General features: G+C 49.1%; 1 protein-coding gene across 1 annotated transcript in view; it reads left to right on the top strand.

Moving 5' to 3' along the window:
* Positions 1-14,873, top strand: part of LOC116938467 (uncharacterized) — a 56,516-nt gene that overhangs the window by 33,852 nt on the left and 7,791 nt on the right. Inside the window, exons 3-4 of the mRNA XM_076055365.1 lie at positions 1,341-2,319; positions 12,257-12,335. Coding sequence (XP_075911480.1) covers positions 1,341-2,319; positions 12,257-12,335 — 1,058 coding nt within the window. The remainder of the gene's footprint in view (positions 1-1,340; positions 2,320-12,256; positions 12,336-14,873) is intronic.

Below are 14,873 nucleotides of genomic sequence, written 5' to 3'. Positions count from 1 at the left end.
GTGAGTCTCTGTGTGTCTCTGTGTGAGTCTCTGTGTGTCTCTCTGTGAGTCTCTGTGTGTCTCTGTGTGAGTCTCTGTGAGTCACTGTGTGTGTCTCTGTGTGTGTCTCTCTGTGTCTCTGTGTGTGTCTCTGTGTAAGTCTCTGTGAGTCTCTCTGTGTGTCTGTGTGTGTCTCTGTGTGTCTCTGTGTGTGTCTCTGTGTCTCTGCGTGTCTTTGTGTGTATCTCTGTGTCTCTGTGAGTCTCTGTGTGTGTCTCTGTGTGTGTCTCTGTGTGTCTCTCTGTGTGTATGTGTGTGTCTCTGCGTGTCTCTGTGTGTCTCTGTGTGTCTCTGTGTCTCTGTGTGTCTCTGTTTGTCTCTGTGTGTATTTCTGTGTATCTCTGCGTGTGTCTGTGTGTGTCTCTGTGTGTGTCTCTGTGGGAGTGTCTGTGTAAGTCTCTGTGTATGTCTCTGTGTGTGTCTCTGTGTGTGTCTGTGAGTCTCTGTGTGTGTCTGTGAGTCTCTGTGAGTCTCTGTGTGTCTCTGTGTGTGTCTCTGTGTGTGTCTGTGAGTCTCTGTGTGTCTCTGTGTGTGTCTCTGTGTGAGTCTATGTATGTGTTTGTGTGTGTGTCTCTGTGTGTCTGTGAGTCTCTGTGTCTCTGTGTGTCTCTGTGAGTCTCTGTGTGTCTCTGTGTGTCTCTGTGTGTGTCTCTGTGTGTGTCTCTGTGAGTCTCTGTGTGTCTGTGAGTCTCTGTGTATCTGTGTGAGTCTGTGTGTCTCTGTGTGTCTCTGTGTGTGTCTCTGTGTGTGTCTCTGTGAGTCTCTGTGTGTCTGTGAGTCTCTGTGTCTCTGTGTCTCTGTGTCTCTGTGTGTGTCTCTGTGTGTCTCTGTGTGTCTCTGTGAGTCTCTGTGTGTGTCTCTGTGTGTGTCTCCGTGTCTCTGTGTGAGTCTCTGTGTGAGTCTCTGTGTGTGTCTCTGTGTGTGTCTCTGTGTGTGTCTCTGTGTGTCTCTGTGTGTCTCTGTGTGTCTCTGTGTCTCTGTGAGTCTCTCTGTGTCTCTGTGTCTCTGTGTGTGTCTCTGTGAGTCTCTGTGTGTCTCTGTCTGTGTGTCTCTGTGTGTGTCTCTCTCTGTGTGTCTCTGTGTGTCTCTCCGTGTCTCTGTGTCTCTGTGTGTCTCTGTCTGTGTGTCTCTGTGTCTCTGTGTGTCTCTCTGTGTCTCTGTGTCTCTGTGTGTGTCTCTGTGAGTCTCTGTGTGTCTGTGAGTCTCTGTGTGTGTCTGTGTGTCTCTGTGTGTCTGTGAGTCTCTGTGTGTGTCTCTGTGTGTCTCTCTGTGTCTCTGTGTCTCTGTGTCTCTGTGTGAAGGAGGTGACGGAGGTGAATAATGAGGAGGTGAAGGAGGTGAAGGAGGTGAAGGAGTTGAAGGAGTTGAATAATGAGGAGGTGAACGAGTTGAAGAATGAGGAGGTGAAGAATGAGGAGGTGAAGGAGGTGAAGGAGGTGAAGGAGGTGAAGAATGAGGAGGTGAAGGAGTTGGAGCAGGTGAAGGAGGTGAAGAATGAGGAGGTGAAGGAGGTGGAGGAGGTGAAGGAGGTGAAGAATGAGGAGGTGAAGGAGTTGGAGGAGGTGAAGGAGTTGAAGAATGAGGAGGTGAAGGAGTTGGAGGAGGTGAAGGAGGTGAAGGAGGTGAAGAATGAGGAGGTGAAGGAGTTGAAGGAGGTGGAGGAGGTGGAGGAGGTGGAGACAGTCGGAGCCGGCGGGCCGCTCCGTGAGAAACGCGATCAGGATGAAGAGGTGAAGGAGTTGAAGGATGAGGAGGTGAAGGAGTTGAAGGATGAGGAGGTGAAGGAGTTGAAGGATGAGGAGGTGAAGGAGTTGAAGAGTGAGGATGTGAAGGAGCTGAAGGAGCTGAAGGAGCTGAAGGAGCTGAAGAATGAGGAGGTGAAGGAGTTTCGGAATGAGGAGGTGAATGTTGACAAAGAGGTGAAGGAGTTGCGGAATGAGGAGGTGAAGAATTTGAAGGAGCTGAAAAACGAGGAGGTGAAGGAGTTGAAGGAGCTGGAGGAGCTAAAGAACGAGGGGGCGAATGAGTTGAAGAATGAGGAGGTGGAGAATGAGGAGCTGAAGGAGCTAAAGAACGAGGAGCTGAAGAACGAGGAGGTGAAGGAGTTGAAGCATAAGGAGGTGAAGGAGTTGAAGCATGAGGAGGTGAAGGAGTCGTCCCCCTCGTCGAAGACGTCCACCTCGTCGAGAAGAGGTGGAGCGGACGAGGTGGACGGTGACGAGGAGGAGGAGGAGGAGAGGGAGAGAGCCGAGGAGAACCTGGAGAATACTTACAATGGTGGTGAGCATCATCATCAGTAGTAGTAGTATCATCATCAGTAGTAGTAGTATCATCATCATCAGTAGTAGTATCATCATCATCAGTAGTAGCATTATCATCAGTAGTAGGAGCATCATCATCAGTAGTAGTATCATCATCAGTAGTAGTATCATCATCAGTAGTAGTATCATCATCAGTAGTAGTATCATCATCATCATCATCAGTAGTATAATCATCATCAGTAGTAGTATCATCATCAGCAGCAGTAGTAGCATCATCATCAGTAGTAGTATCATCATCATCAGTAGTAGTATCATCATCATCAGTAGTAGTATCATCATCAGTAGTAGTATCATCATCATCAGTAGTAGTAGTATCATCATCAGTAGTAGTATCATCATCAGTAGTAGTAGCATCATCATCATCATCAGTATCATCATCATCAGTAGTAGTAGTATCATCATCATCATCAGTAGTAGTATCATCATCATCAGTAGTAGTAGTATCATCATCAGTAGTAGTATCATCATCATCAGTAGTAGTAGCATCATCATCATCATCAGTAGTAGTATCATCATCATCAGTAGTAGTATCATCATCAGTAGTATCATCATCATCATCAGTAGTAGTATCATCATCAGTAGTAGTATCATCATCATCATCAGTAGTAGAATCATCATCATCATCAGTAGTAGAATCATCATCATCATCAGTATCATCATCAGCAGCAGTAGTAGCATCATCAGTAGTAGTATCATCATCATCAGTAGTAGTATCATCATCAGTAGTAGTATCATCAGCAGTAGTAGTATCATCATCATCAGTAGTAGTATCATCATCAGTAGTAGCATCATCATCAGTAGTAGTATCATCAGCAGTAGTAGTATCATCATAATCAGTTGTAGTATCATCATCATCAGTAGGAGTATCATCATCAGTAGTAGTATCATCATCAGTAGTATCATCATCATCAGTAGTAGTATCCTCATCCTCATCTTCATCAGTAGTAGTAGTATCAACATCATCATTAGTAGTATCATCATCATCATCAGTAGTAGTATCGTCATCATCATCATCATCAGAAGTAGTATCATCATCATCAGTAGTATCACCATCATCAATAGTATCATCATCAGTAGTAGTATCATTATCATCATCAGTAGTAGTAGTAGTATCATTATCATCAGTAGTATCATCATCATCATCAGTAGTATCATCATCAGTAGTAGTATCATCATCATCATCAGAAGTAGAAGTTTCATCATCAGTAGTAGTATCATCATCATCAGTAGTATCATCATCATCATCAGTAGTATCATTATCAGTAGTAGTATCATCATGATCAGTAGTAGTATCATCATCAGTAGTAGTATCATCATCATCAGTAATAGTTTCATCATCATCATCAGTAGTAGTACCATCATCATCATCAGTAGTAGTATCATCAAAATCATCAGTAGTAGAATCATCATCAGTAGTATCATCATCATCATCATCAGTAGTAGTAGTATCATCATTATCATCAGTAATAGTATCATCATCAGTAGTAGTATCATCATCATCAGTAGTAGTAGTATCATCAGTAGTAGTATCATCATCATCATCATGAGTATCATCATCATCAGTAGTAGTATCACCATCATCAGTAGTAGTATCATCATCATCATCAGTAGTATCAGCATCATCAGTAGTAGTATCATCATCAGTAGTAGTATCATCACCATCATCAGTAGTAGTATCATCATCATCATCAGTAGTATCACCATCATCAGTAGTAGTATCATCATCAGTAGTAGTATCATCATCATCATCAGTAGTAGTATCATCATCATCATCAGCAGTATCACCATCATCAGTAGTAGTATCATCATCAGTAGTAGTAGTTTCATCATCATCAGTAGTAGTAGTATCATCATCATAAGTAACATCATCATCATCATCAGTAGTAGTATCACCATCATCAGTAGTAGTATCATCATCATCAACAGTAGTAGTAGTAACATCACCATCATCATCATTAGTAGTAGTATCATTATCAGTAGTAGTATCATCATCATCAGTAGTATCAGCATCATCAGTAGTATTATCATCATCAGTAGTAGTATCATCATCAGTAGTATCATCATCAGTAGTATCATCATCATCAGTAGTATCATCATCATCAGTAGTAGTATCATCATTATCATCATTATCAGTGGTAGCATCATCATCATCATCAGTAATAGTATCATCATCATCAGTAGTATCATCATCATCATCAGTAGTAGTATCATCATAATCAGTAGTAGTATCATCATCATCATCATCAATAGTATCATGATCATCAGTAGTAGTACCATCATCATCATCAGTAGTAGTATCATCATCATCAGTAGTAGTATCATCATCATCATCATCAGTAGTATCATCATCATCAGTAGTAGTAGTATCATCATTATCATCAGTAGGAGTATCATCATCATCATCAGTAGTAGTATCATCATCATCAGTAGAAGTAGTATCATCATCAGTAGTAGTATTTTCATCAGTAGTAGTAGCACCATCATCAGTAGTATCATCATCATCATCAGTAGTATCATCATCATCAGTAGTAGTATCATCATCATCAGTAGTAGTATCATCATCATTAGTAGTGGTATCATCATCATCATCAGTAGTAGTATCATCATCATCAGTAGAAGTATCATCATCAGTAGTAGTAACATCATCATCAGTAGTAGTATCATCATCATTAGTAGAAGTATCATCATCATCATTAGTAGTAGTATCATCATCAGTAGTAGTAGTATCATCATTAGTAGAAGTATCATCATCATCAGTAGTAGTAGTATCATCATCAGTAGCAGTAGTATCATCATTAGTAGAAGTATCATCATCATCAGTAGTAGTAGTAGTATCATCATCATCATCAGTAGTATCATCATCATCAGTAGTATCATCCAGGCGAGGTAGTCAACATCTCTCTGTGTGTCTGAGATAGAAACCACGACCTCCTGTAGACCAAGCGAGGTAGTCAACATCTTTCTATGTGTGTCTGGGGTAGAACCCACGACTACCTGTATACCTGGCGAGGTAGTCAACATCTATCTGTGTGTGTCTCAGAGAGAACCCACGACCTCCTGTAGACCAGGCGAGGTAGTCAACATCTCTGTGTGTGTCTCAGATAGAACCCACGACCTCCTGTAGTCCAGGCGAGGTAGTCAACATCTCTCTGTGTGTGTGTCTCAGATAGAACCCACGACCTCCTGTAGACCAGGCGAGGTAGTCAACATCTCTGTGTGTCTCTGGGATAGAACCCACGACCTCCTGTAGACTAGGCGAGTTAGTCAACATCTCTCTGTGTGTCTCAGATGGAACCCACGACCTCCTGTAGACCAGGCGAGGTAGTCAACATCTCTCTGTGTGCGTGTCTCAGATAGAACCCACGACTACCTGTAGACCGGGCGAGGTAGTCAACATCTCTCTGTGTGTCTCAGATGGAACCCACGACCTCCTGTACACCAGGCGAGGTAGTCAACATCTCTGTGTGTGTGTCTCAGATAGAACCCACGACCTCCTGTAGACCAGGCGAGGTAGTCAACATCTCTCTGTGTGTCTCAGATAGAACCCACGACCTCCTGTACACCAGGCGAGGTAGTCAACATCTCTCTCTGTGTGTGTCTCAGATAGAACCCACGACTTCCTGTACACCAGGCGAGGTAGTCAACATCTCTCTGTGTGTGTCTCAGATAGAACCCACGACCTCCTGTAGACCAGGCGAGGTAGTCAACATCTCTGTGTGTGTCTCAGATAGAACCCACGACCTCCTGTATACCAGGCGAGGTAGTCAACATCTCTGTGTGTGTGTCTGTGATGGAACCCACGACCTCCTATAGACCTGGCGAGGTAGTCAACATCTCTGTGTGTGTGATGGTTGTGGTGGTGGTGATTATGGAGGAGGTGGTGGTGGTGATGGTGGGGGATGGGAGAGAGATGATGATGATGATGGCGAGGTGGTCAACATCTCTGTTTGTGTGTGTCTCAGATAGAACCCACGACTACCTGTATACCAGGCGAGGTAGTCAACATCTCTCTGTGTGTGTGTCTCAGATAGAACCCACGACCTCCTGTAGACCAGGCGAGGTAGTCAACATCTCTGTGTGTATGTGTCTCAGATAGAACCCACGACCTCCTGTAGTCCAGGCGAGGTAGTCAACATCTCTGTGTGTGTGTCTCAGATAGAACCCACGACCTCCTGTAGACCAGGCGAGGTAGTCAACATCTCTGTGTGTGTCTGAGATGGAACCCACGACTACCTGTACACCAGGCGAGGTAGTCAACATCTCTCTCTGTGTGTGTCTCAGATAGAACCCACGACTTCCTGTACACCAGGCGAGGTAGTCAACATCTCTGTGTGTGTGTCTCAGATAGAACCCACGACCTCCTGTAGACCAGGCGAGGTAGTCAACATCTCTGTGTGTGTCTCAGATAGAACCTACGACCTCCTGTAGTCCAGGCGAGGTAGTCAACATCTCTCTGTGTGTGATGGTGGTGGTGATGGTGGTGGTGATTATGGAGGAGGTGGTGGTGGTGATGGTGGGGGATGGGAGAGAGATGATGATGATGATGGCGAGGTAGTCAACATCTCTGTTTGTGTGTGTCTCAGATAGAACCCACGACTACCTGTACACCAGGCGAGGTAGTCAACATCTCTCTGTGTGTGTCTCAGATAGAACCCACGACTACCTGTACACCAGGCGAGCTAGTCAACATCTCTCTGTGTGTGTGTCTCAGATAGAACCCACGACCTCCTGTATACCAGGCGAGGTAGTCAACGTCTCTCTGTGTGTGTCTCAGATAGAACCCACGACTTCCTGTATACCTAGCGAGGTGGTCAACATCTCTGTGTGTGTGTCTCAGATAGAACACACGACCTCCTGTATACCAGGCGAGGTAGTCAACATCTCTATGTGTGTCTCAGATAGAACACACGACCTCCTGTATACCAGGCGAGGTAGTCAACATCTCTATGTGTGTCTGAGATGGAACCCACGACCTCCTGTACACCAGGCGAGGTAGTCAACATCTCTCTGTGTGTCTCAGATAGAACCCACGACTACCTGTACACCAGGCGAGGTAGTCAACATCTCTATGTGTGTCTCAGTTCGAACCCACGACCTCCTGTAGACTAGGCGAGGTAGTCAACATCTCTGTGTATGTCTGGAGATGGAACCCACGACCTCCTGTATACCAGGCGAGGTAGTCAACATCTCTGTGTGTGTCTGAGATGGAACCCACGACTACCTGTACACCAGGCGAGGTAGTCAACATCTCTGTGTGTGTCTCAGATAGAACCCACGACCTCCTGTAGACCAGGCGAGGTAGTCAACATCTCTGTGTGTGTCTGAGATGGAACCCACGACCTCCTGTAGACCTGGCGAGGTAGTCAACATCTCTCTGTGTGTGATGGTTGTGGTGGTGGTGATTATGGAGGAGGTGGTGGTGGTGATGGTGGGGGATGGGAGAGAGATGATGATGATGGCGAGGTAGTCAACATCTCTGTTTGTGTGTGTGTGTCTCAGATAGAACCCACGACCTCCTGTATACCTAGCGAGGTGGTCAACATCTCTGTGTGTGTGTGTCTCAGATAGAACCCACGACCTCCTGTATACCAGGCGAGGTAGTCAACATCTCTGTGTGTGATGGTGGTGGTGGTGGTGGTGGTGATGGTGATGGTGGTGATGGTGGTGGTGGTGATGGTGGTGGTGATTATGGAGGAGGTGGTGGTGGTGATGGTGGGGGATGGGAGAGAGATGATGATGATGGCGAGGTAGTCAACATCTCTGTTTGTGTGTGTGTGTCTCAGATAGAACCCACGACCTCCTGTATACCGGGCGAGGTAGTCAACATCTCTCTGTGTGTGTCTGGGGTAGAACCCACGACTACCTGTAGACCAGGCGAGGTAGTCAACATCTCTGTGTGTGTGTCTCAGATAGAACCCACGACCTCCTGTAGACCAGGCGAGGTAGTCAACATCTCTGTGTGTGTCTGAGATGGAACCCACGACCTCCTGTAGACCTGGCGAGGTAGTCAACATCTCTGTGTGTCTCTGGGATAGAACCCACGACCTTCTGTAGACTAGGCGAGTTAGTCAACATCTCTCTGTGTGTCTCAGATGGAACCCACGACCTCCTGTAGATCAGGCGAGGTAGTCAACATCTCTGTGTGTGTGTCTCAGATAGAACCCACGACCTCCTGTATACCAGGCGAGGTAGTCAACATCTCTGTGTGTGTGTCTCAGATAGAACCCACGACTTCCTGTATACCTAGCGAGGTGGTCAACATCTCTGTGTGTGTGTCTCAGATAGAACACACGACCTCCTGTATACCAGGCGAGGTAGTCAACATCTCTATGTGTGTCTCAGATAGAACACACGACCTCCTGTATACCAGGCGAGGTAGTCAACATCTCTATGTGTGTCTGAGATGGAACCCACGACCTCCTGTACACCAGGCGAGGTAGTCAACATCTCTCTGTGTGTCTCAGATAGAACCCACGACTACCTGTACACCAGGCGAGGTAGTCAACATCTCTGTGTGTCTCAGTTCGAACCCACGACCTCCTGTAGACCAGGCGAGGTAGTCAACATCTCTGTGTATGTCTGGAGATGGAACCCACGACCTCCTGTATACCAGGCGAGGTAGTCAACATCTCTGTGTGTGTCTGAGATGGAACCCACGACTACCTGTACACCAGGCGAGGTAGTCAACATCTCTGTGTGTGTCTCAGATAGAACCCACGACCTCCTGTAGACCAGGCGAGGTAGTCAACATCTCTGTGTGTGTCTGAGATGGAACCCACGACCTCCTGTAGACCTGGCGAGGTAGTCAACATCTCTCTGTGTGTGATGGTTGTGGTGGTGGTGATTATGGAGGAGGTGGTGGTGGTGATGGTGGGGGATGGGAGAGAGATGATGATGATGGCGAGGTAGTCAACATCTCTGTTTGTGTGTGTGTGTCTCAGATAGAACCCACGACCTCCTGTATACCGGGCGAGGTAGTCAACATCTCTCTGTGTGTGTCTGGGGTAGAACCCACGACTACCTGTAGACCAGGCGAGGTAGTCAACATCTCTGTGTGTGTGTCTCAGATAGAACCCACGACCTCCTGTAGACCAGGCGAGGTAGTCAACATCTCTGTGTGTGTCTGAGATGGAACCCACGACCTCCTGTAGACCTGGCGAGGTAGTCAACATCTCTGTGTGTCTCTGGGATAGAACCCACGACCTTCTGTAGACTAGGCGAGTTAGTCAACATCTCTCTGTGTGTCTCAGATGGAACCCACGACCTCCTGTAGATCAGGCGAGGTAGTCAACATCTCTGTGTGTGTGTCTCAGATAGAACCCACGACCTCCTGTATACCAGGCGAGGTAGTCAACATCTCTGTGTGTGTGTCTCAGATAGAACCCACGACTTCCTGTATACCTAGCGAGGTGGTCAACATCTCTGTGTGTGTGTCTCAGATAGAACACACGACCTCCTGTATACCAGGCGAGGTAGTCAACATCTCTATGTGTGTCTCAGATAGAACACACGACCTCCTGTATACCAGGCGAGGTAGTCAACATCTCTATGTGTGTCTGAGATGGAACCCACGACCTCCTGTACACCAGGCGAGGTAGTCAACATCTCTCTGTGTGTCTCAGATAGAACCCACGACTACCTGTACACCAGGCGAGGTAGTCAACATCTCTATGTGTGTCTCAGTTCGAACCCACGACCTCCTGTAGACCAGGCGAGGTAGTCAACATCTCTGTGTATGTCTGGAGATGGAACCCACGACCTCCTGTATACCAGGCGAGGTAGTCAACATCTCTGTGTGTGTCTGAGATGGAACCCACGACTACCTGTACACCAGGCGAGGTAGTCAACATCTCTGTGTGTGTCTCAGATAGAACCCACGACCTCCTGTAGACCAGGCGAGGTAGTCAACATCTCTGTGTGTGTCTGAGATGGAACCCACGACCTCCTGTAGACCTGGCGAGGTAGTCAACATCTCTCTGTGTGTGATGGTTGTGGTGGTGGTGATTATGGAGGAGGTGGTGGTGGTGATGGTGGGGGATGGGAGAGAGATGATGATGATGGCGAGGTAGTCAACATCTCTGTTTGTGTGTGTGTGTCTCAGATAGAACCCACGACCTCCTGTATACCGGGCGAGGTAGTCAACATCTCTCTGTGTGTGTCTGGGGTAGAACCCACGACTACCTGTAGACCAGGCGAGGTAGTCAACATCTCTGTGTGTGTGTCTCAGATAGAACCCACGACCTCCTGTAGACCAGGCGAGGTAGTCAACATCTCTGTGTGTGTCTGAGATGGAACCCACGACCTCCTGTAGACCTGGCGAGGTAGTCAACATCTCTGTGTGTCTCTGGGATAGAACCCACGACCTTCTGTAGACTAGGCGAGTTAGTCAACATCTCTCTGTGTGTCTCAGATGGAACCCACGACCTCCTGTAGATCAGGCGAGGTAGTCAACATCTCTGTGTGTGTGTCTCAGATAGAACCCACGACCTCCTGTATACCAGGCGAGGTAGTCAACATCTCTGTGTGTGTGTCTCAGATAGAACCCACGACTTCCTGTATACCTAGCGAGGTGGTCAACATCTCTGTGTGTGTGTCTCAGATAGAACACACGACCTCCTGTATACCAGGCGAGGTAGTCAACATCTCTATGTGTGTCTGAGATGGAACCCACGACCTCCTGTACACCAGGCGAGGTAGTCAACATCTCTGTGTGTGTGTCTCAGATAGAACCCACGACCTCCTGTACACCAGGCGAGGTAGTCAACAGCTCTCTGTGTGTGTCTCAGATAGAACCCACGACTACCTGTATACCAGGCGAGGTAGTCAACATCTCTCTGTGTGTGTCTCAGATGGAACCCACGACCTCCTGTATACCAGGCGAGGTAGTCAACATCTCTGTATGTGTCTCAGATAGAACCCACGACCTCCTGTATACCAGGCGAGGTAGTCAACATCTTTCTGTGTGTGTCTCAGATAGAACCCACGACCTCCTGTATACCTAGCGAGGTAGTCAACATCTCTATGTGTGTCTCAGATAGAACACACGACTACCTGTACACCAGGCGAGGTAGTCAACATTTCTCTCTGTGTGTGTGTCTCAGATAGAACCCACGACCTCCTGTATACCAGGCGAGTTAGTCAACATCTCTCTCTGTGTGTGTCTCAGATAGAACCCACGACCTCCTGTAGACCTGGCGAGGTAGTCAACATCTCTCTGTGTGTGATGGTTGTGGTGGTGGTGGTGATTATGGAGGAGGTGGTGGTGGTGATGGTGGTGGATGGGAGAGAGATGATGATGATGGCGAGGTAGTCAACATCTCTATGTGTGTCTCAGATAGGACACACGACTACCTGTATACCAGGCGAGGTAGTCAACATCTCTATGTGTGTCTCAGATAGGACACACGACTACCTGTACACCAGGCGAGGTAGTCAACATCTCTGTGTGTGTCTCAGATAGAACCCACGACTACCTGTATACCAGGCGAGGTAGTCAACATCTCTATGTGTGTCTCAGATAGGACACACGACTACCTGTACACCAGGCGAGGTAGTCAACATCTCTGTGTGTGTGTCTCAGATAGAACCCACGACCTCCTGTAGACCAGGCGAGGTAGTCAACATCTCTGTGTGTGTGTCTCAGATAGAACCCACGACCTCCTGTAGACCAGGCGAGGTAGTCAACATCTCTGTGTGTGTCTCAGATGGAACCCACGACCTCCTGTACACCAGGCGAGGTAGTCAACATCTCTCTGTGTGCGTCTCAGATAGAACCCACGACTACCTGTACACCAGGCGAGGTAGTCAACATCTCTGTGTGTGTGTCTGTGATGGAACCCACGACTACCTGTACACCAGGCGAGGTAGTCAACATCTCTCTCTGTGTGTGTTTGCAGGAGTGGTGGTTGCTGTTCTTCTCTGCGCCTCTGCTGTGATGACTCTGATATTGGCAATGGCCATTTACCTCCACAGAAGGTGAGCTGGTGGTGGTGGTGATGGTGATGGTGGTGATGGTGGTGGTGGTGATGGTGATGGTGGTGATGGTGGTGATGGTGGTGGTGGTGATGGTGGTGATGGTGGTGATGGTGGTGGTGGTGATGGTGGTGGTGATGGTGGTGATGGTGGTGATGGTGGTGATGGTGGTGGTGGTGATGGTGGTGGTGGTGGTGATGGTGGTGGTGGTGGTGGTGATGGTGGTGGTGGTGGTGATGGTGGTGGTGGTGGTGATGGTGGTGGTGGTGATGGTGATGGTGGTGATGGTGGTGGTGGTGGTGGTGGTGATGGTGGTGATGGTGGTGGTGGTGATGGTGGTGATGGTGGTGGTGGTGGTGATGGTGGTGGTGATGGTGGTGGTAGTGGTAGTGATGGTGATGGTAGTGGTGGTGATGGTGATGGTGGTGGTGATGGTGGTGGTGGTGATGGTGGTGGTGGTGATGGTGGTGATGGTGGTGGTGGTGATGGTGGTGATGGTGGTGGTGGTGATGGTGGTGATGGTGGTGGTGGTGGTGATGGTGGTGGTGATGGTTGTGGTGATGGTGGTGGTGGTGATGGTGGTGGTGGTGATGGTGGTGGTGATGGTGGTGGTGGTGGTGATGGTGGTGGTGGTGATGGTGGTGATGTTGGTGGTGATGGTGGTGGTGATGGTGGTGATGATGGTGGTGGTGGTGGTGATGGTGGTGGTGGTGGTGGTGATGATGGTGGTGGTGGTGATGGTGATGGTGGTGATGGTGGTGGTGGTGGTGATGGTGGTGGTGGTGGTGATGGTGGTGGTGGTGGTGATGGTGGTGGTGGTGGTGATGGTGGTGGTGGTGATGGTGGTGGTGGTGATGGTGATGGTGGTGATGGTGGTGGTGGTGGTGATGGTGGTGGTGGTGGTGGTGATGGTAGTGGTGGTGATGGTGGTGGTGGTGGTGATGGTGGTGGTGGTGGTGATGGTGGTGGTGGTGATGGTGGTGGTGGTGATGGTGATGGTGGTGATGGTGGTGGTGATGGTGGTTGTGGTGATGGTGGTGGTGGTGATGGTGGTGGTGATGGTGGTGGTGATGGTGGTGGTGGTGATGGTGGTGATGGTGGTGATGGTGGTGGTGGTGATGGTGGTGGTGATGGTGGTGATGGTGGTGATGGTGGTGATGGTGGTGGTGGTGATGGTGGTGGTGGTGGTGATGGTGGTGGTGGTGGTGGTGATGGTGGTGGTGGTGGTGATGGTGGTGGTGGTGGTGATGGTGGTGGTGGTGATGGTGATGGTGGTGATGGTGGTGGTGGTGGTGGTGGTGATGGTGGTGATGGTGGTGGTGGTGATGGTGGTGATGGTGGTGGTGGTGGTGATGGTGGTGGTGATGGTGGTGGTAGTGGTAGTGATGGTGATGGTAGTGGTGGTGATGGTGATGGTGGTGGTGATGGTGGTGGTGGTGATGGTGGTGGTGGTGATGGTGGTGATGGTGGTGGTGGTGATGGTGGTGATGGTGGTGGTGGTGATGGTGGTGATGGTGGTGGTGGTGGTGATGGTGGTGGTGATGGTTGTGGTGATGGTGGTGGTGGTGATGGTGGTGGTGGTGATGGTGGTGGTGATGGTGGTGGTGGTGGTGATGGTGGTGGTGGTGATGGTGGTGATGTTGGTGGTGATGGTGGTGGTGATGGTGGTGATGATGGTGGTGGTGGTGGTGATGGTGGTGGTGGTGGTGGTGATGATGGTGGTGGTGGTGATGGTGATGGTGGTGATGGTGGTGGTGGTGGTGATGGTGGTGGTGGTGGTGATGGTGGTGGTGGTGGTGATGGTGGTGGTGGTGGTGATGGTGGTGGTGGTGATGGTGGTGGTGGTGATGGTGATGGTGGTGATGGTGGTGGTGGTGGTGATGGTGGTGGTGGTGGTGGTGATGGTAGTGGTGGTGATGGTGGTGGTGGTGGTGATGGTGGTGGTGGTGATGGTGGTGATGGTGGTGATGGTGGTGGTGGTGATGGTGGTGGTGGTGGTGATGGTGGTGGTGGAGGTGATGGTGGTGGTGGAGGTGGTGGTGATGGTGGTGGTGGTGCTGGTGGTGGTGGTGGTGATGGTGATGATGGTGGTGGTGGTGGTGGTGATGGTGGTGGTGGTGATGTTGGTGGTGATGATGGTGGTGGTGGTGGTGGTGGTGATGGTGGTGGTGGTGGTGATGGTGGTGGTGGTGATGGTGGTGATGTTGGTGGTGATGGTGGTGGTGATGGTGGTGGTGGTGATGGTGGTGGTGATGGTGATGGTGGTGGTGATGGTGGTGGTGGTGATGGTGGTGATGTTGGTGGTGATGGTGGTGATGGTGGTGGTGGTGGTGGCGGTGGTGATGGTGGTGGTGGTGGTGATGGTGGTGGTGGTGGTGGTGGTGATGGTGGTGGTGGTGGTGATGGTGGTGGTGGTGGTGATGGTGGTGGTGGTGATGGTGGTGGTGATGGTGATGGTGGTGGTGATGGTGGTGGTGGTGGTGGTGATGGTGGTGGTGGTGATGGTGGTGATGGTGGTGATGGTGGTGATGGTGGTGGTGG

This window comes from Petromyzon marinus, chromosome 71, assembly GCF_048934315.1.
Source record: "Petromyzon marinus isolate PM22_M1 ecotype Great Lakes invasive population chromosome 71, UKy_Petmar_22M1.pri1.0, whole genome shotgun sequence".
In the NCBI taxonomy this organism is placed as follows: Eukaryota; Metazoa; Chordata; class Hyperoartia; order Petromyzontiformes; family Petromyzontidae; genus Petromyzon; species Petromyzon marinus.
Note: the sequence above shows the minus strand (reverse complement) of the source record. Positions and strands in the feature narration are given on the sequence as shown.